Source organism: Dermacentor albipictus, chromosome 5, assembly GCF_038994185.2.
Source record: "Dermacentor albipictus isolate Rhodes 1998 colony chromosome 5, USDA_Dalb.pri_finalv2, whole genome shotgun sequence".
NCBI classification, from domain to species: Eukaryota; Metazoa; Arthropoda; class Arachnida; order Ixodida; family Ixodidae; genus Dermacentor; species Dermacentor albipictus.
Genome location: NC_091825.1, coordinates 64,377,133 through 64,404,910, shown reverse-complemented (window position 1 = coordinate 64,404,910; position 27,778 = coordinate 64,377,133). Strand labels below are relative to the sequence as shown.

Here is a 27,778-nt window from a genome sequence, read left to right as displayed (position 1 = left end):
CAGTGAAACCATCTGCTTGATCCGCGAGCTTAGTTTGGAACACTTGTTGTCTAGTGTCATTCCTATTGTCAAAGCGTGCTACACTTCTTTCATTATAGGCGCTTGAACATAGGTCAGCAAAATAAACGGAGCTCACTCAGACTCACTCACATTATATTTTTTTGCTTAGAGCTCGCTGGGTCTCTGACTCACCGATATTCTACGTAGCCGGGATCGCGCGGACTCAAACTCATCAGAACTATACTCAGTCAGGCTCACTGGTAATCAAGCTCGCCAGATCTATACTTAGCTGGGCTCACTCGGACTGAGATTCACCAAATTCTACTCAGCCGGGTTCACTCGACCTCACTTAGACAGATCTGTAAAGGTCTTCTGGGCCCACAGATATCATGAACTCAGACACTTTTGAATTGGACATATGACGAAAATGCTCTAATACCAGGTTAATATATAGGGGAATTCAGAGACCTTACAAAAGTTAGTAACTTAGAAAAGAGTACGGACGAGAGTCTTTAATATACAAGAAATTTCCTTATTTGGTTATTCAATGTTGATCACGATGTTTTGTAAGAACAAAATAAGTATGACGCTCGACTTTAGCAGTTCAGGATTTATTTCGCGTAAAGATAAAATGCGCAAAAGCGATCTTTAAAACATACGCATATTCTTATTTGTTTGTGTACGCGCACGCGTTTGTTCCTTTGACGCATGTGTTCCTGTCATAGGCATATCTACCGAGGGGGGAACACTTGTCTCCCCATTGTCGAAAGTGCGGGGCAAGGTATTTCGTTGCAGCCACTCTCGGCGGAACGCTGCAAAGTACAACTGAAGCAAAATTTTCTTAATATGTACCATCTAGGAGAGATAGGGAGGGAAAGGGGAAGGCTTGTCCCCTCCCCTGTCGAAAAGTAGTGATACGCCACAGGTTCAAATAATGCGACTTCCGAAATACTGTCTGTCACTACACAGCTTGAATGCTAATTGCATTGTCGTCGAGAGTCAACGTAAGGTGCGAGTTGCAATTTCTTTTTTTAATTAGAACAACGGGATGTTTCTGGAAAAAAAGAATCTTGGAAAAAATTCAAGAACAAGAAACCATCTGAATCTGAATCTAAAACATGAAAATAAATCCAGTGGCGTGATTAAAGTTTTTCGGTGTCACAAACGGCTCAGAAAGTCGTGTGGGATGTCATACATGTAGTAGGTGTGTACGAGTAGTTATTTTTGGTATCGAATCGAATAGGAATCATATAGTGCCATAAGCAAATCGAATAAAAAATTTAATACTTTTCTAATAGTATTCGAACCATGAACAGTGTATATTACAATTATTATAAAACGAAATTCACATCCCAGTAGTCTTAAAGTTAGGAAGTTTGTCATAATACGTTATGAAGCGTTGCTTTAATAAAGCACAAATGGAGCATTAGGAGGTACGAGAATAGTGTCTTCAGATGGACAGGCTCCTAAAAGAGCGCGAATGATCGCTGTAGAGCGTGTGAAGTATGGCTACCCAAGTAACGTAGCCTCATGTTCTCATGTGTTATGTCTGCACTATGCCAGCGCGGGTGCAAATTTAGTATATTTTTGCTCCAATTTTATATTTATTTGGCCGCGGTTGACGTTCTCAAATATACGAAAATATTTTCATGAATAATCGCATTTACCAATCGCGACAATTCAACTCGGTCTTTGAATCGTATAGGACACTGATTCGTTATTCGAAAGCTTCGAATGTTCACACACCCTTAATACCTAGCGCACCTGACGGTTGTGAAAGTGCGACCGCGATACATAATCGACACTGCAGTATCGAGCCGGTCTGTCAAGTATCCCAAATAGGATACGCCGTCTTTTAGAGCATACTTAAACTAACCACGCATTAAAGAAACCGCATACGGTGCTGCGATGCTCCGCAAGTGTTTAATAAGCAGTATGTGCCCGGCATTGGCATATTGAGAAACGTATACGCGAGTGAAATAAGCCAAAAAGAAAAAAAAGGAAACTCTAGTCATATCTAGAGCTTGGTGAATAGCGCATTGCACTGGAATGCTGCTGCAAACTCTGACAGCTGCTTAACGGGTTCGTTACAACGGCGCCTCGCGTCCCCGTACAAGGGGTCCGAGTAGTGGCCGCTAGAGCAAAGCGCGTAGCACGATGACACAAAGAAAAGTCTGTCTTGCGCGAGGCTCGACAGCCTGGCATACGCACTGCTCAAGTCTTGCACGACAGCTAGCCTATACGCAGACAGGGCGGCCAGGAGAGCCTTTGTGTCCACGTGGTACGGGGGCCAATCCGACGGCAGGGTGTAGTTCGAATGTTCAAACAGGTCCGTGCGGCCTCGGTTCTTTCGATTATGGCTTTGGTTGTACGCCAGCTCGTGAAACAGGCCCCTGAGCACTTCGTCAGCAATTAGCCGGCCAGCGCCGCCGTAGTTGACAGCTGACGGCAGGTCCGAGTGGTAGAAAGGAAAGACAAAGTAGTCCTCCGCAACCGTGAGTGCGCCTTGAAAGCTCCATCGATGGCTGAGCAAGGAGCCCGGCTTGAGAACATTCGTGATGTCTTGCTCCTGCAGCCGCCAGCGCCCGACCATCAGATTCAGCCAGTGGATGAAGAAGCGAGCGCGGCGTGATGGTTCTGGAAGCACGCTGGCCAGGAAGCTGTCCCTGTTCGACGGGGTAGCGGTACTATGGACACGGAGGTGAAGAAACGCTTTACTTCGACGTGCCACGTCATCGATGAGAACGTCTCTCACGTCTCGAACGAAGGACTCGGCTTCCTGATGCTTGGGAAACAGACTGAGCCATCCGACACCCACGGTACTTTCGATCTGGACGAGGCAGCGGCGCGTGTGAGCCGACGGAGGCAGGCCTGAGAGCTCGAGCGTGACGTCCGCGATTTCTCTGTGCGCCATCCAGCCCAGCTCGTTGGCGACGCGAAGTCCCAGGCTCAGCGTTAACGCCTCTTGCGTCTGGGTATTGAGTCCCAGGATGTAGACGACAGACCGCAACAGACCCAGGTTTTCCACTTGCACGATATCGCTGGGCGAGAAGCGTCGTGCCCACATGAAATGCTCGTTGAAGAGAAGGACCAGGCGACCGGTTCCGATGAGGAGAGTCGCCGTCTCGGTAAGGTTGCGGATGGACATGCGCACTATTCTCGGTTCAGGCGCATTCATGGCAGGTCCCAGCGTCTCTAGTGTGAGCTTGTCCATTGCCTCGATGGTTGAGACGATTTCGCCAGAGGCCGACTCTGAACCGTCGAACAGGCCCAGCATCTTGCGAACGTACATGTGGTAGCGAAGCCACGGCGCCGACCTTGTTGGATGGCCGGCGAATGCACGCATGGTAGCCATCCACGAGCGAAAGGCGGCGCTGGGAACAATCTTCAGTACCGGCTCGGAGCTACCGACGCGAAGTGGAGACAGTCTGATGTTGACTTGAAACCAGAGATGAACGTTCCAGTTTCCAGACAGGTCGAGCAGAATCGATAGTGGGTCCCAGCGAGATTTTTCGGGCCATGGCAGGTGACGCTCGAACATGAACCTTCTCAGATCTTGCAGGCTGCTCTCCGAAAGCTCAATACAGGACCTGGCTAGGGCGGCCACTTTCATCTCGACGCTTGTCACAGACGAAACGGCTTGAGCCTGGTTGTGGCTGTCCTAGGAAGCCTGTTGGATAACGTTGAGCGCGTGTTTGTACATTGTATCTTCAGCCGCGTCCACAACAGAGAGCAGACGGTGTTCATGCTTCCAGCCGTCGGAGACATACCCGTAGAAGTCTTTGCAGGGGTCTTGAGACTTGTTGATGGAATTTCTTATAGCTGCCAGGTAGAGTTGGCATGCCATTTCGTCGCAGCCTGAAAACAGGGGAAGGTCCGCATGTTCTGCATAAGCCCTTCGGGTGCTGGCGCGGAGAAGGTCGCGGTACTTTATGCGAATCCATAGAGTCGAGCCAAGATAAATCAGAAGAGCGACGCTGCAGAGGATGGCCGTGGTGGAAAGCACTGCTTGGAATCTCCGGTTCATGTACCAATTCCCTGGTCGAGCCACTACTTCGACGTCGTTGCGTTCCTGCGAATGTAAATGTCGGCGCAGAGACGTCGCTTTATGTAACAGTTTGTGAGAGCAGAGTTCTGTAGTATGCCATCAGTATTACGTGTTTGGTAGCAGTAGTGATAGTCTAATAGTAGTAGCAATTGTATTGTTCGGGCGTACTCTACTGTTAATGGTGATGAATGTTAGCAAACCAAATGACAAAGAACACTTTTTCGCTTCCCACTACGCCATGTCTATGCGACATTGTTGTGATACGGGCCGAAATTAATAGCTGTGGCGTACAGCATCTATGCAGCTACACACTGGTCAAGGGTCGTGCTCACATAATTTCTGTTAAGTAAATGCACTTCGTGATTGACTACAGCCGTGGGCATCATATCGCCGCGTAGCCTATTATGGCTACCGCGGCTACCGTGCATATCTCAGGTCAGCTGGAAGTCTTGCAGGCAGTCAGAGCCCACGGCTTCCTTGTGGACAACGTCGAGCAGAGTCCACCAGTTCGGCGCCGTCTGTGTAGTGGCCCTTAACATAGTTGTTACCCGCGCCCCTCCAGATGAATAAAAGATGAAAGATGCCTTTTCCAGATGGTAATGCCTTCCGCGTTTTTCGCGTTCGTGAGTGGTCAAGAGACGCTCCGCCGCGGGCGAAGTGTCGAACGCGGCCACTCACGAACACGAAAAGCCCCGAAAGGCATTACCATCGGGAAACGCCATCGCTACTAAATCGTGGTGCAGAATGGCACGCGGCAGGTACAGGGACCTGAATATTTGGCTGCGCGTGTTAAAAAAAAGATTTTGCTCTCACCGATGCACTGTTCTCGCTAAAATTTTGCACGACGATCGCATTTTGGCATCGACTTTGTTTAGTATAACACTTAGCACGATTATTCACCTGTTTTTAAGACAAAAATGAGAAACTCCTTTCGTGTATTGGAAGAATGGCGTCTGAGAAGCCAGCCCTGGCATTCACTTGTGTCGCCAGTTACCGTCATTTGCAGGAAGCAGCGTTTCTGGGAGGGCTGCCGTGTGTTGCGCGCTCCTGGAACAGGCGACTGCCCGTCCTGAAACGTTGCTTTATGCAGATGACGACAGATGCCGACACAAGTTTATGCTTGCGTCGTCGCCGCAGCAGCTCGCATCCCCATAGGCGCCAGCAAACTTTCACTATTTTTCTTCAAAACCAGGCAACTAACTATGCCAAGTGTTATACTAAATGAAGTCAACGCCAACATGCAATCTTTCTGCAAAATTTGAGCATGAAGAGGAAAGCGGTAAGCGCAAAAACTTTTTTTTAACACGTGCAGCCAAAAATTCAGGACCTTGTATTTGCCTCCGCAAGCCTTATTGTAGTGGACATTGATGTCTTCCAGCTGCAAGTCGGAGTCGCCATAGCAGCTTCCACTGAAATCGATTCGATGCTCATCGGCGATCACTTCCCAAAACTTTCCTACGACTTGGTTCCCGCACAGACCGACCTGGACATAAACATTTTCACGCATATTTGTGTAGACGAGGAGGACAATGATGACAGAACTGATGCTGTACGTAGTCCTCCCGTCCGCAGAGAAAATGCACAGCCTTTCAACGGTCGAGTACTAGCATTTTTTTTAGTTCACGGACGATTACGATACTCCTTAGCGCAAAATTTGAGCGAAGCTCTATACGTGTTTTCATATCGTGATACAATTGGCTGGCGCGGACAGGCTGTCTCGTGTGGCACGCTGCAAACGGAGCAAAGTATGGCGCAACTGCCTTGCTAATCAGGAAATCTCGAGAGGCAGAGCGTGGGTGACGCCTGGTTGCGATTCACAGCAGCCACCGTTGACAGACCTCCGCTCATGCAGCGCTTTGTTTCCATACATGAGGTCAGTGGCGCCATCGGTGAACAAACGACGTGCGCTACTCCGGCGCCATCTAGTAGCCATCGTCGTCGCAGAGCCCGTCTTTCGCGGCACTGCTCATTCCTTCTCACGCATTCGCCATAACCTCCTCCTCCGCTTTCCTACTTGCGCTCTCATCGCTACCGCAAGACTGACGCAGAGACGCAGCCAGCCGCCGAATGGAACAAAGGGACGCCGAATGAAACGCGAAGCAGCGCACCGAGATATCCGCTCGCCCGCCATCGTTACCGAAGAGAAGACCCCTACCGAAGCTCCCGGCCGAAGATTACAAGATCATCATTCGCCCACAGTGCGCGATCAACCTGCTGTCTTACGGCCCAGCCAAGATTCTGCGTACAGTGTGTGCTGCGGCCCAAGCTAACCTGGATGAAGCGGTGCAAGAAGATCAAGTCAGAGTACACCCTACCAGCAACACTGCGCTGATCAGCACCCCCTCCAGGGTAAGAGCTGAAGCTTATTATAACATCAAATGCCTTAAAATTGAGCAACAGGAATGTGCCATTTTGGCATACGCACCGGCCCCAGAAAATTCAGTGAAAGGCGTTATCTATTAGGCTTACTCGGATGAGACTGACGCCAACATATTCAAGGAAATATGCACGAGAAATCCAGGCTTGGAAATCGCTGGAGCAAGAAGGATAGGATCCTCTCGCCATATTGTGGTGACATTTGCCGGACAAACATTACCAAAGCACGTCCGCTTTTGGGCCTCAATCTTTAACGTGCATCCATTCCGCGAACGGATTGAAGCCTGCTTTAACTGTCGCCGGATTGGCCATCGCTCCGATGTCTGTCCGGACCCAAGACGACAACGATGTCACCATTGCGGCGACGAAGAACATGAGACGCCGCCACGGGGAACTGTGGCAGCGTGCAAAGCGCGTTGCATCATCTGCCGCGGCGGTCACCCTACCGGCGCTCCCAGCTGCCGCTATCGCTTCTATCCACCTGCGCAGCGCAGACAACCAGCCGGGGAAGGAAAAAGAGGAAGCGCGACCACGTCGATGACAGCAGGGCCACCGGCGAGTGGCACACAAAACGCATCTGGCGCCGGCACAGAGGGCGGAACGAGCTACCGAGACGCCGTGCGGCACGGCCGCCCTTCCGTGCGTTCCGAGCAGCGCGAAGCTTCAAATAGCAGAAGTGGCAGCAGGCAGCGCAGCCGGAGCAACAGCCAGTCTCGCAGCCACTCCAACTTCAAACAACGAAGTGACCAGGCGGTATCGCGGAAAGTCGCCTGGTCAGCCAATCCCGAGCCCAACCCCACGCCCGCACGACCTCAACAGGATGCAAACCAGGTGAGGGAGCTCGCTGAAGAGATTAGAGCACTGAGACAACAACTAGAGGCATCCAATGCCAAAATCAGGGCCCTAGAAAGTAGGCAGCCAATTGGAGGCGCCTCTATGACGCCAGCTCCACGCGAAATAGTGGCCTGTGTTCGGAAAGGTGAACTTGAATCGATGGAGGCAGAACCGTCAAACAAACGCAAAGCGTCAGTGCGGGACACACCCAAGGAGTGCGAAGCCTCAAACCATATGGACAGAGTAGATAAGTTAGAGGTAGCAATTGCTCAGCTAGCTGAGACAGTCTCCGGTCACATAAAGTCTACCGCAGAATTTCAGCAGATGGTAGCCCACGAGCTTACTAGGATAGGCGCTGTGTATAGAGCTGAATGTACACAGAGCCTTACACAAAGCCCGGAACACGAACAACTTGCCACCACAGCCACCAAAGTGCTCAACACTAAGGGCTTCAAAATGACATCTGTATTGCCGGTAAGGGCAGAACCGTACACCAAAAAGGATGGCTGAAACTATTAAGATTATACAATGGAATTGCAGATCCTTTATGCAAAAGCGTGCAGCACTGCAGTTCCAACTCGCTAGCTTTGATCCCAAGGTAGATGTTGTAGCCTTACAGGAGACAAGCACGCAAGTCAAAATTACTGGGTATACCACGTTCAATGAGTTAACTGAAGCCGACAATAAACCTTCTACGGCAGTTGCGATACAACGCAACCTAACGGCGATGCAAATTGATCTGGAGGAAGACAAAATTCCTTACACGTTTGTACAGCTACTGCCTAGGAAAAAGGAGCACAGATTCTTATTTATCCTTAACTTGTACAGCTCCCCGAAAGATAAAAGCAACTGAGGTATTGCCCTCCTGAAAAAAGCATGCAAAGCCGCAGAGAAGGAACAACTGGTTGTTGTAGGAGATTTTAACGCTCCGCACACAGTCTGGGGATACCAAACCTGCACTAGGAAAGGCAATGCACTATATTCAGTAACAAGTGACTTGGAACTTACACTCATCACTGACCCAGATAGGCCCACGCGTATCGGCAATAGTGTAAGCAGGAATACCACACCCGACTTATGCTTCGTCAAAAATGCCAATGGTGCTCTTTGGGATAACACCGAAACTAGTCTTGGGAGCGATCACTATATCGTTGTTATCACTATCCCTTCAAAAGGGCATAAAAGGAAAATGAAGCTGATTCCACATACCAAATGGGATGTATTCCGATACGTAAGAAACCGCAAACAGCTCACCGATATAGCAGACCTCAGTGCGTGGACGAATGAGCTTATCCAGGATGTGGACAATGCCACAACCATGGCACCGATAGAAGAGGAAGGCCCCGTGCCAGACTCAAAACTCCTAGGTCTATGGGAAAGGCATAAAGACCTTCAGCAGAGATGGCTAAACAATAAGATCAACCGCACGCTGTGCCACGAACTCGCCGCCCTATAGGAAGAGATTCAGGACTACTCTAGCGAGCTGAGCACTATGCAATGGAATCAATTATGCGACAATATGAATGGCCAGTTAAGCAAAAAGAACCCCTGGACCCTGCTTAAACACATGCTAGATACACAACACTCTAAAAGTGCTGCTCATAAAAGGATTCAGAAAATCGTACACAGTTTCCCGGGAACAGACTCTGAATTCGTAAACCTCTTGATCGGGCAATATCTTAATACCGAACGGGAGCGGGGTGCATATATAGAATACAGAGGAGACGAAAACACAACATTAGACGAAGACATCACCGAGGCCGAAGTACGCGCCGCTCTCAGCTGCCTACGCACGACATCATCAGCCGGTAAAGATAAGATCACCAACAAAATGCTTAGGAATCTAGATGACCCTTCCATAACAATGATCACCAAGCTTTTTAATCAGCACTGGCAAAACGGTACACTCCCGCAAGAGTGGAAGCACGCTAGCGTGGTCTTCATTCCTAAACCAGGCAAGTCACTCAGTCTAGAGAACCTCAGACCCATATCCCTTACCTCTTGTCTTGGTAAGGCTATGGAGCATGTGGTTCTCAATAGACTGGTTGACTATGCCGAAACCAACAACCTCTTCCCAGAGACAATGATCGGCTTTCGTCCTAAACTGTGCGCCCAAGACATACTGTGGCAAGTACAAAATGATATCCTTAACCCAGCGCCTATACGCGCAACTCGAACAGTGTTAGCATTAGACATACACAAAGCGTTTGACAATGTCTCACATCGAGCCATTCTAGAAAACGTATCCAACATGAACGTAGGTAAGAGAACATATACCTATATTACCACATTTCTCAAGGGACGTACTGCCACCGTAAACATAGGCAATATTGAAAGCAAAACCATAGAGCTCGGCACTAGAGGTACACCACAGGGAGCAGTACTTTCTCCTTTCCTCTTTAATACCACCATGAGTGGCTTATCCCGACAGCTCAAAGAGATTCCTCATATCAGGCACGCCATCTACGCCGATGACGTAACGATCTGGACGTGCACTGGGTCGGATGGAGAGATTTCAGAATCACTGCAGGCAGCGGCTGACGCAGTGCAGAAACACGCTCGCAACAATGGCCTGAGCTGTTCGCCCAAAAAGTCAGAATTGCTTATAGTCCGGAAAAAAAATCCCGCAAATGCGGCTGCTAATTTGCCGGCACACATTCAGGTGCAGGTAGCTGGACAACCGGTCCCACCCGTTCCTATAATCAGAGTGTTAGGATTGTGGATCCAGCAAAATACGCACAACCAAGAATCCATAGCACGACTTCAAACTACAGCTGGGCAATTACAGAACCTTCTCAGGAGGGTCTCCAACCGACGGCACGGAGTTAAGGAGAAAGATGCCTGCAGGTTAATCCAGGCTTTCTTTCTGAGCCGAGTGGCGTATGTCTGCCCTTACCTGCATCTCAGGAAGAGGGATTTGGAACGCATTAACGGTCTAATCCGAACGTTATTCAAACAGGCTCTTGGGCTACCAAAATGGACTAATACAGAGGCAATCTTGAGTCTAGGGGTTCCATAATAACGTTGAGGAAATCATAGAGGCCCACAAATGGGCTCAAACAGTTCGATTATCCGGCACACATGCGGGACAGCGGATCCTCGACACCTTAGGGTATCGCCCAGCCTTAGACATCCCGCAACGACAGCGAATACCTAACACTATCCAAACCAAGATCATTATCCCCCCGCTTCCGAAAAACATGAGCACTGAAAACAGCGGTAGACGCAAAGCCAGGGCGGTGGCACTCTGGCAATGCTACAAAAACCAACCTGCCATATACGTGGATGCTGCTCGCACCAGTGATGGTCGACACACCATAGCCGTCACTAATGGCGACGGGCACACCATCAGCTGTGCGACGGTAAACACATCTTCCATTGTGGAGGCGGAAGAGGCCGCCATCGCCATGGGCACCTCCATTCCGGGCACCAAGATTATTATATCCGACTCGAAAACACCGATTCGTAACTACACCTCAGGTTTCATTTCCCCTCGAGCATTCAGAATAATTAACACAAACCTCAATCAATTGAAGTTGGTGTGGGTACCCGCTCATGCGGGCAACCCTGGCAATGAGGACGCCCATCTAGCCGCCCAAGCAGCTAGTAACCGGGATGTGGCCTTGCCCGACGGGGTTGACCGACACGAAGGTATCCACACATACAACGAAATGACCGTTTATTACCGCGAATCCAGGCGAATATATCCATCCCCGCACGAGACACTGACAAGAATACAGGACACTAACCTCAGGAGAGTACAGACTAGATTTGTACTTAGTCCAAAAAGGCTAGCTGCAATGACCGGTGGTGAATATCCACCAAACTGCAAACATTGTAGCTGTCCCCTTGCGGACCAAGATCACATCTTGTGGGGATGCCAAAAGAACCCTCCCCCGAGAGAACTCTTTAGGCGAGCTCCCTCACATGACGAGTGGGAGAAAAAAACGAAAACTTCCAACCCGCAAGACCAGATACGGTTGGCGGAATGGGCTGATAGCGTCGCGGCAAAGCAGACGCCACGCTAGCCCACACCGCTGGGAAAGAAAGCTCCACTAAAACTTGACAATAAAAGTTTTCTCTCTCTCTCTCTCTCTCTGGTACTATGGCTTCATCTCGTAGTCTCGTGCGGCACTCTGTTTTGCTCCTCACCATTTCGCCGTACTCTCCTCCTGCTTTCCACCTCATGCTTTCAATGTAACCTTCTCCTGCACTTTCCTCATAGCGCTCTCTTCGCTATCTCCGCCTTTCGTCCCCCACTACCCTACGCGTTTGCTCTGTCCTCCTTCGCTCTGCTCGTTTGCTCGGTTACGAGGGACGATGAGGGACGCCGAGGCCCTCCGACGCTCAACGCGTGAATGGGCGTCTAAGGGCTGCGCTGAAAAAGTTTCCTGTGAGAAAAAGCACATTTCTGATCATTGAACTAAATTGCTCGAGGAGGCGAACATCCCTTGCGCAATAAACCAAAATACATAATTAACTAATTAGGAAAGCTTCGTTTTCAACGGATGACTGTCGTACCTATTGCAATTTACGAACTGTAGCCCGCAATTGATCTTTTAATTTATTGATGCATGGCGTTTAACGTCCCAAAGTAGCACTGGGGCCGTGTCATTAAAGGGAACGGAGCCAAAGAGGGGACAGGCAAACACGCAGTTCTCTCAATGACGTTGCCTTACCAGCTGTGGGCCTTAATGAGTACTGCAGGGCTATGGTAGACGCCGCCTTAGAGGAGGCCTCTGGACCACCTGGCGTTCACTTTACGCGCACCTAAACGTTCTTGTATTTCGCCTCCCCCCCCCCCCCCCCCCCGTGAAGAGACCGCGGCTGCGAATCGAACCCGCGAATTCGTGCTCAACAACTGAACCACGTGGCCACTAAGCCATCGCGGCGGCTGCACATCAACTTGGACTGAATTCTCAGGATGACACCGTGGTCTCGGGATGTGCGCCGTCAGACATTCGGTAAACAAAAAATGGCTGTGGCTTAGCTAAGGTTAAGCCCAGGATGCGAAGCATACTAGCCTTTATTTTAGTTGTTGAACCACTGTTTAGCCTGGTGAACTGGTGTTGCTTGGCTATATTTGGTTCGGCTAGACGAAGAAACAACTCATGCGTTACTCTGCTTCGCCTTCAAGAGTGGAACGCGACAGCGTTCCCGTCGACCCGCCAAGGGGTGTAAGACAATGGGCTACGGCACAGCGACTACGCGCCCCGCATTGGACGCGGTGAGCGTCGAGCAACGCAGCGTTCGGCACGGCAACGAAATGTGCGCCTGAGCAAGCGACGCACGCCTGAGCCTTAGAAACAGCTCGTTTCTAAGGCAACACCGGATTCACTAGAGGCGCTTTTGTACCGCTTTGAAGCATCGTACTCGTGGCTCAGTGGTAGCGTCTCTGTCTCACACTCCGGAGACCCTGGTTCAATTCCCACCCAGCCCATCCTGCAAGAGTTGAGCCAAAGCCACCTAGAAAATCAGTCTCTGTAGCACGCCGCAACCTTCGCTTCTCATTCCAACGAGCAGCTCTGCCTCCAGGAGGCATCTCACCTCGTGAGTGTCTAGCAGAGGCAAGCGCAGCTGCTTATATACCACCGCGACGCCGCGAGCGACGGCGCGAGTTGGAGCCCCGTTTCTCCTCTGTCGTGACGTCACGGTGTCACGTGGTATTGAAGGCGACACCGCCGCGCCTGAGGAGCTGGGTTGAGCTCTCGTATATGCTTCGCATAAAAATACCCTTGTTGTTCCACTTACTTTTCTACCGAAACGAGTTTTTAAGCATTTATTATGACAAAAATAACTGGAATTCAAATTTCTTTTCTCGTATGTTTGGATTTTATTTGCCCCCCTCCAGAACGAGCATCGTCCCTATGCTCGGCGGGTAGCATCCGGTGTCCAGCGAACCAGAGAGTGTCCATGTCATTCAGAAAAATAAGGTTACATGCGCACCACGTGCACAGTCTCAGGCAGGTCCTTACGGTGCCGCAAGCTGGAGGGGCTGTCAGGAACGACTTCATAGTTGACGTTGCTAAGCCGTCGTAGAACCTTGTAAGGTCCGAAGTATCGGCGGAGAAGTTTTTCCGCGAGGCCTCGGCGGCGTACTGTAGCCCATACCTAGACACTCTGGCCGGGCTGATAGACGACGCATCCATGGTGTTTATTGTAAGGTCGGGAATCACGGTCTTGCTTGCTGGTTATGGGAACGCGCACGGGTTGTCTTGCTTCTTCGACGCGCTCTGTAAGATCTGCGGCGTCTGTCTCGGAATCGTTGGAATCATGATGAAGTATAGCATCCAGCATTGTAGTCACTTCTCGACCGTCTCCAACATCCTGCGTAGAAAGACTTTTGCTGAAGCAGTAAATGTACACCGATAGAAGGTTGTGACTTTCGACATAATTGGTTAACCTGGCGAGTATCACTCTTTCCAACAGCTTCCCGAGAGATGACGTAAGTTAGATTGGCCACAGGTTCTCAATAGTTTTCTGTTTTCTCGGTTTAGTGATTGGGAGGGATTACGGTGGCTTCCTTCCACTGCTGTGGAGTCGTGCGAGTTTCCCCAAATTCTCTTCTTGACGTAGTCAACGAGTCGTCCGAGTTGCTCAGTGCTGTGGTTGCGCAGCATTGCGTTGGTGATGCCGCCTTCTCCGGGGGCTGTGCTTTGTTTGATCTCCTGTGCCGCTGCCTATAGTTCCGCAACCGTAACGGGCTCATCTAGGCAGTTGTTTGTGGACGCTTTGTAACTGAGTGATTCGACGCTATCGCCCCCTGTTTTTATGCATTTGTCCCTGAGCGCTTGGATCAGTTTATCGGTGTTACGTTTGTGTTCATCTACTAGGGTGCGTATCGTTCTCGCTGTTGCCGTCGTTGTAAAGTCAGGGCCTGTCGTGCTACGTAAGATAGCCCATGTCTTAGCAGTGGATAACGTCCCTCTGAGTGAATAGCAAAATTGGAGCCAATTTTCCGCTTACAGCTGTCTGGCATACTCATTTGCTTGTTCCGTTACAGTTGCTATTCTTGCATTAAGTTTTCTATTCAGTCTTTGGTTTTTTCAGCGCTTGGTTAACCTGTGCCGTCCCTCCCACAGGTGCAGCAGCTGCGGGCCGACTGCAGTGGTTTTCCCATTAACGGATATGTTTCTTGCGGCTTTGGGCGCGACTTTGAGTTTCTTTACCCAGCCTTCGGCTGTGTTTGGGGATGCTGTGGACATTGGACACTTTCCGTACGCCGTCCATTTTGTGACTTTGCTGAAGTGACTAGCACAAGAGTACACACGCGGAATAAAAGGGCGGCAAGGGCAATCGTAAACTTCCAGCTGGTGTTTATTACACAAAAGGTTATCAATATACACTCTTGCACACTTGATCGCAAACAGTTGCACACGTGCAAGACAACATGGTTATCACAAGCAGACAAGAGCGCACCATGGTGGGGGCAGGCCTTAAGGTGGTCTCCCAGGGACAGTCCCCAGGAATTCAAATTCTGCGATAGCTGCTGTCTTAAGGCCAAGATATAGTCCGGCGTTCTCGGCGCGCCAGGCCGCGGCAGGTGAAGTCGGATACGCTTCGCTAGCTACGCCAGGGGTGCCAGAAATTTGCTTCCTCTAGAGTTCGGCGTGCGCGCGCAGCTCGAGGCTGGCGCCATCTGTGCGTCCGGGAGCGCAACTTCACCGCCGCGGCGAACAGCTGTTTACATGGCGCATGCGCGTCTTGCATATACCCTCGCCGTTCGGGTAGCGAGCGCGCTTCTCGTTCCGCGCGCTGTTTGTGCGCTAAAATGAAAACTTTTGCGGGATGGCGTTAACTTGTCCTGACAGCCAGAAAAAAAAAACATAAGGTTTCACGTGCGAAAACCACTTCCTTTCTGACCTGGGGTTCTTTAACGTGTACCTAAATCTAAGCACACGGGTGTTTTTCGCATTTCGCCTCCATCGAAATGCGGCCGCCGTGCCTGACAGCCAGAACATCGCACTCATATTGCTAGTACTTCGGCTACATCAAAAACGGAAGCGGACCATGTACGTACATGCGAAAGCTATTCGACAAGCACCCTCAACTCGGCGACTACCACCAGCTAGTACAGGAGCTGCGAAATGCAGCTTACCTGTGGCGAGACCACACTGCTTTCGTATAGCTTCCCACGCGTTGTTCTTGCACTCTGTGTCGCGGTAGACCATGCGTTTCACATCGTATACACATGGAAGGTTGCAAATCGCTTCAAGTAGGCGTCCTCACTCGCGCTGTCATCCCACACGGATGTTGAAAAAACCACAGCCGCACTGTCAGTTCGCGCACCGCAGACCGCCATTCTGCCTTCTGCTCGCTGCCGCTGCAGCGCGCAGTGCATTCTGGTCTAGCGGCAGCCGCGTAAAATAGAACACGCTTAATGTCCGCGCCGGCGGCGTTGTGCTCGCCAAGCGCACCTCGTGACGCGGGACTGCAGAGTGCGCGCTTTTCACCGACGTCGCTTAACCGCGCCGCGCGTGGCCGCGCGCGCGCGTTACGCCGGACTATATCTTGCGCTTTAGTGATGAGTCTGGTGTGTTCCTGCCCGTGCTTTGCTATTATTTCAGTTTTTTCTAAGAGCGGCTGAAATTTACATTGGGAGCAATGTATCCCAAGGGAACCTTCTCTCTCTTTTTGAAGTTTCTGATTGTGCTCTTGTAGTCTCTCGTTTAAGCACCTTCCTGTTTAACTTTGTCGCCCTTTTGTGTTCCGTGTCTACTTTTACGCTAGTCACTTCAGCATGGAATACCACCTAGCCCGGTCTCGCACCTTGCTTGTGACTTTGGCCTGTTTTGGTGAACGTTTGAGCCATGGTGCGGTCATTGAATCGCTAATAACAAAGTGGTCACTACCCAGGTTTTCGTCTAAATTCCTCCATTGCCCATCCGCTGTGTTTAGCGTGAAGGTAAGGTCGGCGTAGGTGTACCCGTACACGCTATTTCCTAGTCTAGTGGGTGTTAGTGGGAGGGTTACTAGGTCTAGATCATATTCGTCTGTAACTTCAACCAGGCCTCTGCTTTCGGGCGCATCTCATCCGCATCCGCAATTGGCGCGGGGAACGTTGAAGTCACCTGGGAAAACAAATTTGACTTTTCGTTTTAGGTAGCCCAGTGCGTGCTCAATAATTGCCGCAAAGTCTGGTCAACGTTCCTTGGGAATGCTGTATTTGTTGCAAATAAAGGTCTTTGCTCTCCCTTTCTTCGATGTGTGTCTTTCAATTATTCGGTGTTCGGCTGTGCATTGAGCAGCATAGTGTGAGCTCACCGCTATCCCTTTGTGCACTAATCTAGCAACCCACGGGTACTGCTGATTTCTAACTGTGTAGTAATCCCTGAGCATGACTGTGCGCTTTTCTATTTTTTTGGAGGCATATAATATCAGGTTTGCTGATTTATTTATTTATTTATTTATTTATTTATTTATTTATTTATTTATTTATTTATTTATTTATTTATTGCAGGTATACTCATGGCCCACACGGCATTATTGAGGGTAGTGTACACACATTTCAATAAGATGTTACAAAAGGCAAATTGTAAAACGTCCCCATTAGTACAATATGAACACAGCAAGTCTGGGGGAAAATATGTAAGAATGCTCATGCTTACGAGGAAAAAGGAAATGGAACCAAAGCTATGGCACGCAATAATGTGTTGACAAATTCTTCTTAAATTTATCAAAGCCTTTCGAAAGTGCAATATCCCGTGGTAGCTCGTTCCAGTCCAACGATGTTTTTGGAATTAATGAACTCCTGCAGGATGTTGTACGGCACTGTAGCAACACCAACTTTGCATGGATGATCTAAGCGGAATGAAACATATGTTGGCGGCGTGAGTAACGTATATTTAAGGGTGGAATTCATGTGGTAAATTTTAAAAAACAGACACACGCGTGATATTTTCCTGAGCATTGAGAGAGGGGTTAGTGACAATGTGCTTTTAATTTCTGTGACGCTGGACAAACAATCATGGTTACGGAAGTTGAAACGTGCTGCTCTGTTCTGTACGGCTTCGAGGGCGTCGCTAAGAGAGTTTGTGAAAGGGTCCCATACTGAGTTAGCATATTCTAATTTGGAGCGGACAAGCGATTTGTACAGAAATTTAACAGGTGTCGGGGCTAATGAAAAATTCCGTTTCAGATATCCAAGCATGCGGTTAGCGGACGCGATGATAGCAATGATATGTGCCTTCCAAGCTAGGTTTCACGTTATAATGACGCCGAGGTATTTGTGAGATGGTACCGGTGCTAGCAGGGAAGAACAAATAGTGTAGGAAGTGGGGCACGGATTGACGCAACGCGAAAAACGCATTACTTTGCATTTAGTCTCGTTAAGTGTCATCTTCTATTGCGATCACCAGTTAGATATAGTAGCTAAGTCTTCCTGGAGTAGTACAGGGTCATTAGTATTCTTTCTTTCCTGGTAAACCACACAGTCATTCGCAAAAAGTCGCACTGTGGACTTTACGTTGTTAGGCAAGTCATAAATATATACCAGAAACAGCCAGTGACCGATAACAGAACCTTGTGAGACGCCCGAGGTCACAGGAACCGATGATGAGTTAATGCCGTTAGTATGCACGTACTGGAACCTGTTAGACAAAAGGCATTCAATCCGTCGTAGTACATTTTCGTCGATGTTAAGTTTACTTAGTATGTGAAGAAACAAGCTGTGAGAGACTTTGTCAAATGCTTTGGAAAAATCTAAATATATACAGTCAACCTCACTTTCACGATCAAGTATGAAGTTATTATCATTTGTAAAATTTATTAGCTGTGTTTCACAAGAAAAGTGCTTTCTAAAACTATGCTGTACACGAGTGAAAAAGGATGATGACTCATGAAAGTTCACTAGAGATGACAAGAAAACATGTTCCATTATCTTGAAAGGAATGCTGGTTAGTGATACTGGCCGATGGTTGAGTGATAGGTGCTTGTCGCCTCATTTAGGGAGTGGAACCACCTTAGCCGATTTCCAGTCGTCAGGGAGGTCACAAGTCTGAAGGGATTGCTCAAATATTTTCGACAGTATGATGGAAAAATATACTTTAATGTTTTTCAGCCTTTTAGTGCTGATATCATCGGGACCACATGAAGAGGATAACTTTAAACGGTCTATGATACTTATAATGCCTTCAAAGTCAGAACGAATCGGATCCATTGTAAATACGATATTGGGAGTATAGTCTCGTAGTGATGCGCTAAAAGGGACAGAAAGTGCATTAGCAAAAGTCTCATTAAGTACTTCAGCACTGTCACTGTTAGGGATGGGATTTAATTGAGAATCCAGGAGAGAGATTGATGGCTGATCTGACTTATTAACAACGTTCCAGAATTTTTTAGTGTCAGTTAAAACAAATGATGGCAGTGCGACCTTAAAGAAATGTTGTTTAGCATCTTTTAGTGATTTTTTATAAGGGCTAACCGCGGCTCTTAGGGATGACCAATCCTCTGATTTTCCGGACGACTTTGTCCTGACATATAACCGCCTTTTTCTGTTCCCGAGGCGTAAGGAACGAGTGAACCATTAGGCCCTACGATTAGTCGTGATGATTTTACGAGGGTCGTGCGATTCGATAAATTCATGCAGTTTTCTTTTAAACATGCACCAATTGTCGTTAACAGATCGTTCGGCACATGCCAGGACGAAATCGTCGAGAAAAAGCTGGAGGCCATCATTAATTTAAGGAAAATTTGCTTTAGCATAATTGTAAATGGTTATCGTTTTATTTGTCGTTTTATTCGACGGTAAATTGAACGTGATGTGCAGTAAAGAATGATCACTTAAGCCTGGCAAGTGTTTTACCTAGGAAACAAAATCTGGGGCGCTCGTTAGGAAAAGGTCTAATACGTTAGAGCTGGTAGCTGTCGTCCTTGTCGGCTGGGTGAACATTTGTGTTAGCGAGAAGAAGGAGCAGCGGGCCGAAAAACTTGCCGACTCGGAAGATCCGTCACCGTCTACCACAGGGCTAGACCAGTTCATGTTCCGGAAATTGAAGTCACCAAAAATAAAAATAGGACGATCAGGAAACTTTGTTTCAATTATGTTCAGAATATCATGAAGGTCGTTAGAAAAGCCGACGGGCGGAGATGGTGTGCGGTAGCATGCACAAAATAAAAGAGCTTTATTTGTAATTGTAACCTGTACACATTTGCACTCCGATGTAGTATCAACACTAACTTCAAAGCATTCTAGATTGTCGGACACAGTGATTAATACACCACCGCCGCTACCAAAAGAACGGTCACAGCGAAATACACGGTAACAACACTGATGGCCGAATTGATGTGACTGTAGCGCTGCCGCTCTTCTTTGGAAAGAGCGGCAGTTCCAGTGTCATATCTCAGCGGTGTTTGCTGTTCTGGGCGTTTTACTAGCCATTGTTGATTTCGCTTTTGACTTCCGTCGAGTCTGAGATTATACCATTCTTGGCTTTCCTAACCGACGGTGTGTTGTGGTTGCTGTTAGCTCTTTTACGCAGTGGCCTTTATCTACCTAGCGTTTCTTCTACGTATCCTTTAAGTCCCTCTAAATCAGCGTTGTTCTTAGAAGTTTTGGATGCTTTGCATCTGTTGTACTACGAGTTGTAGTGCTTTGTCCGTAGAGGGCGCCGCTTTCGTGGGTTCTTGTTGTTGTGCCGCAAGTGTGGATCTTGCTTGTGCCGCCTTAAATGTGAGTTGTCTTCTGAGTGTGGCGATTTCCAGCCTAAGTTCCAGCCTAAGACTGAAGCACTGTACGGGCGCCTCTTGTTATAATGACTGTTGAAAAATAAATATAATATCATCTGGGAAAAGTACTGAATGCACATAATTATCATTACGTATCGCAGACGTCGGCACCGTCCTCTTCATCCGTTTATCGATCTTCAATGCAGTGACTCGGCCCCATCGAGACCCTCTCCACTTTAGCGTGCTTCTCGCCCTTGTCAGCAAATTAGATAAGACGAGCCACTCAGTGTAGGCAATGTTATTCGTTTTTCAAGCAAACATAAATGACCTCCTATGAATGAGGAGAGCGTTTGATTGGTCCCTTCAGACAACCCTGCGGGTGACCGCGCGAAGCTTGCGTTGGCGGTTACGCAAATTTAACGTCAGGAGATTGGAATAAAACATTTTGGAATAGTTTTACGTTATTGCGCCCCTTATGTCATAAACGTCGCAGAATGCTAGTAGTTAGCGTGGATGTATAAAAAAAAAGTTTTTTTTTTTGTGCATGGCATGTAACCATTTGAGTAGAAGAATGAATGCAGGTCAAAATTATAGACAAACTCAGTGTATAAAGACGGCGATATTTTTACATGACACACGTGACCAGTCAGCTTCAGCAATCGTCTGCAAGAATATGTATATATATATCAAAACGTTTATTTAAAAGAAAAAAAATGCAGAAAGCGAGTGGGTGGAGCCCTTAGTCCAGAGCCCCAATGGCTTGAGCGGTCCGCCGTGCTTGGTCGAGGAGCGCTAGTTGCATCTCCCGATCCTCGCTGGCGATCCAAGTCTTCCACTGCTCCCTTCCGGAAAGTTTGCCGGCTATTTTGGGTGTATTAATTTTGGGTGGCCTGTTCTGGCAGTCCCACGTAATGTGGGCGAGAGTTGGCCGGCCTCCGCACCAAGGACAGCGAGCGCTGTACAGCGTTGGGTGAATGGAAGAATATATTTTTGCGAAACATAGCTTTAATTAACGTTCTGTTTACTTGCAGGTTAATGTTCTCGAAAAAAGGTGCTTCAGAGCAATGATGTGTGATATAAAGTCAAACAACGAAAACTTGTGGGAGACACAAGAAAGGTTGGACAAAGAGTGATCAATGAGCGAGCCTAAAATAATTTTTTAGGGCAGGTCGCCATTCTCCAGAATCTATGGGACACCAGTTGCGGGGAGCGTACACACAACCACGTCCAAGCTCTGTCGACGAACCGTATGGCGCCCATCGACCTAGGAAATCTCAAGACGGACAAATTTCGAGTAGCAGAAAAAGGCACCCCGCGAGGCTCAGTTATATCGCTCGTTCTGTTTAACATCGCTATACCGAAACTCCCGAAGGTTCTTGATAAGCTCGATGGCATACGGCACTCCCTGTATGCCGACAATATAACAATCTGAATTCGAAGCGGCTCCCCAGCACAGCACCAGGACGCCCTCCGCGAAGTCGTAGACTACCCCCACACTGACCTAAAAAATTGCGGACTTCTCTGCGCACCGGAGAAATGTGAACTCCTGGTACTTAAAATCCGAACTCGAGGAAGATCCCCAGTATGTAAAATTACGGAATCAGAAGTCTCTCTTGATGGCGTCCCTATCCCTCAAATAGACCCCCTCCGGATTGTTGGCCTAAACATCCCAAAAGACGGCTCAGGAGTCGGACCACTACGGAAACTTCAGGCTACCGATACTCAAGTGGCGCACCTTGTAAGCAGCGTAGCCAACAGAAGAAACGGCATGACAGAACAAGATACCGTCTGCACCATCCAGACACTCCGAGGGACTCTGACGCTAAACACAGAAGCGCACGCCTATGCGCTGTAGTGAAACACATGACACAAAAACAAAACTTTAACGACAAGTATTATCGCTTTTGAATTGCGGAACACTCTAAAAACGCGTAAAATTTTGTTTAGAAATTATTTCTAGTGTTTTTTTAATGTGTTTGAGACATTCATGTGCTGATGTAGTTTAAAGAAAGCGCCGATGCTGTGCGTTGTGGCATCACTGGGCGGGTAAACAACTTTCGGCTCCTCCAACTCCGCGGCTCTGTCTGGCTCTGTTCTGTGGCTCAACGCGCGCGCGCCACGCTTCTGAACAGCCGAAATTAACTTGTCGTTAAATTCCAGCCGCGCCAATTTGGATGCCATGAATAAGAATAGCGGGAGACCGGCGTGAACGATAGAGCGGGATCGGGAAACACGGACAAGCGGGGAAGCCTAGTCGGAAGTTGGGGCGGATAGTGAGACCTGATTGGCTCGCTTTGGGGCGCCGCTCGTTTGCCGCGTCCGGTATCGTCAACGCCCGACGAACTTTTCTACCCCAGCTAGATCGGCGGTGAACGACGTTTTCTCCGCCGACGTGCGTCGCGCGTACACCGCCGGGCGTCGAACGCCGACCATTCGTCGCATATTCGCTCCATGTATTCTGGCCTTAACGTCATTCCGGAGCCGTCGCAGAACTACGACAACGCATGTACCTCCTCACTTCCATGTAGAAGCCCGGCGCCAACGTTGCCCGGCGCCTGCTGTTTAAGTTGAGAGTAGTGATCTTAAGTGTATGGATGGACATTATGACAATCCCCATTGAAAAGGGGCGATGCTTAATGCCACCACGCTCGTAATTTGCCTCCTGCTCTATGCTAGGCTCTAAAACTCGTGGCTTGTGTTAACCAACTATCGAACCTGAAGGAATATATACTGCCTTAAAAACTAGTTTCTTTGCATACCTTGTGTTCCCTCTCTTTACGCCGGGAGTACTTCAGCTTCTCTTACACTTCTCTACCACTGGTTCATTAGGTTTTCTTTCATCTATTATGGACAGCTTAAATACCTCTTCATTCACCTCTGGATGAACGCTGCAACATGCTAATAACACGTGTCCTGCTGTCTCTGTGCTATTTTCACACCGCTAAGCACATATTGCCGTAATTTAGAAAAAGTTCTCCTGGAGCACAGTGCTCTCAGACATACTAATGAGGCGTCGAACAGTACTACACTGCCCTTCAAATTTTTATAAACCGTTTGTCGTATGAGTCTCTCTTTTTTGCTGTTTCATGTAGTTTCAGGGCTGGCTTACTTCTCCATCGCGCCTATATAGTTTGCTGTTTCCGCAATTCTAACTTCCCGTTTAAATCCCATTTTCTGGTCCGTGGAAGGCACTTTTAACCTGGAAGGACTTTTACTAGCAGTTTCCAGGTTCATTCCTTTTTTTTTCGTTGCGAGTCGACGTTTTTCCTTTATAGGTACTTCCTATACTTAGTTTCCCATCTAATTTTCTTCACATTCCTCAGTTGTTTTTGAAAACAGATTTTGCTTTGTTCCTCCCACGCACCGAAGGACGCCCAACCCACGTCTCCTTGTACCTCACGCGCTTCATTCGTATAGTCTCTGAAGCCAGCCTTGTAAAAGCTGGCTATCGAGCAGCCATGGCCAGTGGAGTCCTGGAATGAGGACACCACCCACTCGACCTCAAGAGCAACCACCTCGATGGTCCGAATAAATGTTTTTTCTCTCCCTCTCTCTAGTTTGCGCTTCGGATTTTATACGCAACAGCGAATTTTGATGCGCCAGTCCAAAAGCCGGGACTCCTTTTCACGCGTCTCGGTTTAACTTATACCGACCGTTACACTTGTCGTCCGCCATAGCACTCTATATCTAATCACAGCCGCAGTTGTCTCTTTTTTCGCGTGGAGCACTTGTGCGTTTGTAAGAAGGTGGCATGATATTAAGCCGGCTAATCAATAGAAAACAATTGCCTGGCATAGACTGAACACCTATCGAGCAGCGCGGATGTGATGTCCCGCATTCCTCTCTCTCCTCTCCCGGCGCTTACCTGCTCGCTCGCTCGCTTCCTCGCAACAGCTGCGCATGCGCACTTGTTACATGCTCTGACGTCATCACCGGAGAGGGCGCGTAAGGTGCGCTTCGTGCGCTGCTCGCTAGGGGGCTACGCCCCGCCAGGCGACGCGCGCTGCGCTTCCCCCACGCCCTCCCTCCCTTCTCACCCGCATATCGTGCCAGGCGAAAGACTCTCATTCCCTTAACCAAAAGACCACCAACGCCCAGGTGTGAGTGCCACTAAGAGACATACTAAGTCAAAGATTAGCGTCGCCTACCATTTCTTTTTTATAGATTCATCAAAGCAATTAAACCTTCTATTTTCGCAGCAATGCCAACTTATGGACCATGCTTTAGGCAGGGGTGGGTCATAGAGAAAACTAACACCGAAAAGATTGAAAATAAGAATTTCGAACATCACACGCATAGGCCAGGTCGTGCTCTGCACATTAAACAATGTTTGCAATAAAGAAGTTAAACCGACTGGGAGCGGCAACATACTAAACGACAGACCCTTCAAGAATAACTGCGGATACATGCGGCACATTCCACAGGCTATCAAGCAGTTGCATAACAGGTGATTCAAGAAGGCATAACTCTATCACCTAGGGCAAGCATAAGAGGATGTCGCATCTTGGTTCAACATACATGAAACGGCAGCTCACTTGTGCTACGTCCATAGTAAAACACCACAGAAGTCATCATTCTAAAACACTGAGGTTCTCGAAACTGGCAGGCAATAACTGAATCAATGCAAAACCAAAGTGGCAAGAATAGCTCATTAGAAAATCCAGAGTCAAAGAGAACAATGTCGCGCGCGTTCACCGGATTCAAGTTGCAGTGTACGTGTTCGACACAACAGGCGCACAAGAACAAAGCAGCTAAATAACGTGACAGACAAGGAGCACTTTGAGATCCTAACTGCTGTCTGAGTTCAAGTTACTTTCACAGTACAAACTTGAAAAGCGCCAATAACTACGAAAGCATTTCACGAGGTATCGATGAAGAAAAATAGGGTGCGCGACAACTGGAAAGGTAAAACAAATGCTAGTTCTGTTTCTTTTGTATCCCTCGGCACCTCGCTACTAGCAAATGAAATTATGCGTGCACCCCGGCTAATGCACAGCTTTTGCGCCACGCTTCCGCGATAGGTGGGACTGAAGCCCAGTGCGTCTGTCTTCACAGACAGACGTCTCTTCACAGACAGTGGCCCAGTCGATCTGCGGCTGCGACGCGCAACCAAAGGCATCGCAGAACTCTCCGATGTGCCGAATGGACTCCGACAGGCTCAGCCCATCATCGTCGTAGTCGAGAGTCTGGCACGAGTGGTGCAGAACAAAAAGCACGAAGAATACTTGACTAGCCGAAAGATGGTAGTAGCCGAACGCCAGCGCCCTCCGGTGCCAACCCGGAGCAGCAACGGCGCGGGCCGTGGATTGCAGCGACAGCAGAGCGTGCTTCAGATCGGGGGCCAGGTCGCGTCCGAGGATGTCTCTCATACAGTACGCGCGAAAGAACACTTTTCGACCAGTTTTGAAATCCCAGTTCTTTCTGTCGATCAGCGCGTCCCAGAGAGCGTCGGCGAGCAGGACGCCGAGCACAGCGGCATTGTTCACAGCGGCGCCGTTGACTCGGTTGCCCCTGCGGGTGGCGTTGAAGTTGAGGAGCGTATAGACGCCGGCCGAGATGACGATATGACTGCCCGCTCTGCTGACAAACGCCTGGAACAAGTTATGTCGGAGCCTGTGCAGCCCTGAGAGGCCCCGCTCCGCGTTGATGCGTCTCACCTGAAAGAGTGAAAACAAGCTTCCTCAGAGCACCGGAGGGCGACGGTATCGGTCTTGTATCTGTTAAAATGTTCTGTTATTCTCTCGTGCTGCCGCTGCGCCGCCCAACTTATGCCTCCCGGCTTCACGTAAGCCATTTTGCACTACTACTGGATCAAAAGATTTGAGAATGAGCACGTCGTACATACACTGATACGATAGGCCTATACTGCCGCAGCCATGTACCTGGGTACGCATGACTAAAAACGCGTCGACGCCTTGAATTTCGGATTCACCGAGAGTTCTGTACAGCGTGCGCGCAGGAGAGCGTGGCTGCACTTACGAGGAGAGGTGCGTATTTCTCTGGCCCAATGCACGGCTTGCGAATGCGGTGCCGAGGGTACTCGAGGACTGCGATAAAATAGCCCTGAAATTCGTAATGTAATTTTGTTGGGAAAACGCTCGGTATGTGTAACAATATATGCACGGCTCCTTCTTCGCCTCGAAATCTGCTTCGCTGGATGATCGTTTTTTTTCTTTTGCACAGAATCTTTTTTTTTTCACCGTCAGGTAAGCAGGAAAAGCCCTGGCAATTCTCGCTTACATCTAATATTCACGTACTATAGAAATGTGCTAATTAGGCCTCCTGATATACACGGTGCGATAATAATCGGGCTCACTAATATGCCTTTAAGACAATCAAGAGTTGTTGAACAAGGATTGCCGCTGAAGTGCAGCTTTGGGCCAAGCAACATGTCTTGTCGGATGACTGTTGATTACTTCAAGCCTACGTGTACGTAATGAACTTCTGTCCTCATTATTCGTCATTTGAGTAATGCTCACCTGAAAATGGAAATCGCGGAATTCCAGCACGTTTTCGAAGTAGTTATCGCTGGCGTCGGGCAGGTGGTGCGAGTACGGTGACGTCATGTCTACGGCCAATACGACGCGAAGGCCTCGCACCACCCTGCGAACCTCGCTCGAGATTAGGTATGCGGAGAAGGTGACTTGAGCGTCCGCAAGCACGGCGTCGGCGACTCTGTGGAATAACTGCAGCACGACAGCGTCTCGTTCGGGACTGGTCATCTGCTGCGTCAACAACACGTCCCAGAGTGGAAACAGTTTCACGATCTCCTCACCGCAGAAAGCCGCCCGGGCCACTAGGCTAGCGGCCGCGTCCATATTTGTGATTTCTCGGGCAAACATGGACCACGCCGTATGGACAGAAAAGTAGACGAGCGCCGCTGCCTGCACGGTGGCGTCCTTGTCGACGAGCACTTCTACGATGCCCACGATATTGGAGGGATCCTCCAGGCCAATCAGTGGGAAAGTCCTCAGAATTACCTTCCACGAGAACATGTCTGCGTTGGGAAACGCTTCGTCCAGGAGGGAAAACTTGCCCGTGTAGATATTCTCGTCGAAAACATTGCGTGCGGCTTGCAATCGCGCAATCAAAGCTGTCAAGCCGGCGCGAGTAACGTTAAGACCAGTATAACTGTTCGCGGTGTCGAACATGACTTCCGTGAACTCTGTGGGATAGGAAGTGCCGGCAGCCAGTATGTGTGGCGCGGCTAGAGCGGCGATGACGAACAGCGTTTCGTTCCTTTCGTGCCACCGTACGCTGTCAGCTCTGAAGACGCTGAAGATGTAGTACCGGAACTGTAGCAGACCGACGAGTTTGATCAGGTCCACGGCGTGCGGCGAGATGGTTCCCGACCACCGCCGAAACAGGTCGACGACGGCTTTCACCGCGTGCTCCGCGGTGAACAGATTGCCGACGGCCGAGGCAAGGCAGCTCTCGTGGTCCATCCTGAGGATGTCGCTGACGGGCGAGCGCAGTTTGCCCTGAAGAGTCGGGTGAAGCACGGACGAGGCTAGCGCGCGCTCCACGATCGCCTGGCGGTCCACCTTGTTCTTCTTGTAGCAGGCGTAGCCGATGAAGTTGTTGCAGGGGTCCACCGTCAGGTTGGACAGCATGATTATAGTTCCGATAGCTTCGGGGCAGCAGAAAGGCGGGACCTCAGGGCCCGGGTCGGACGAAGGGCCTACGATGGCGCGCACCAGGGCCCACAGGAGCGCCGCGAAGCCGAACAGAAACAGCGGTGCGAGCAGAATCAAGCACGCAACGAAAACTTGGTGACCGTGGGTGCACGAGGCTTCGTCACCGGGCATTTCATTGGGAAGCCCCTAAGAAAGCAAGGATTCGACGGAACGTTCA

At 49.2% G+C, this 27,778-nt stretch overlaps 1 protein-coding gene across 2 annotated transcripts; it reads right to left on the bottom strand.

Annotated features, from left to right (window-relative positions):
* Positions 1-24,165: 24,165 nt before the first annotated feature.
* LOC135911704 (uncharacterized) lies at positions 24,166-27,778 on the bottom strand. Of its 2 annotated transcripts, XM_070539606.1 has the most exons (3): positions 26,404-27,778; positions 25,904-25,987; positions 24,166-25,581 (listed from the first exon to the last, which is right to left on the bottom strand). In XM_070539606.1, exons 1-3 carry the CDS (start codon positions 27,730-27,732, stop codon positions 24,910-24,912), a joined length of 2,085 nt encoding a protein of 694 aa, XP_070395707.1. In that variant the 5' UTR covers positions 27,733-27,778; the 3' UTR covers positions 24,166-24,909. The 2 variants fall into 2 exon arrangements, with proteins under 2 accessions (XP_070395707.1, XP_070395708.1); XM_070539607.1 differs by lacking the exon at positions 25,904-25,987.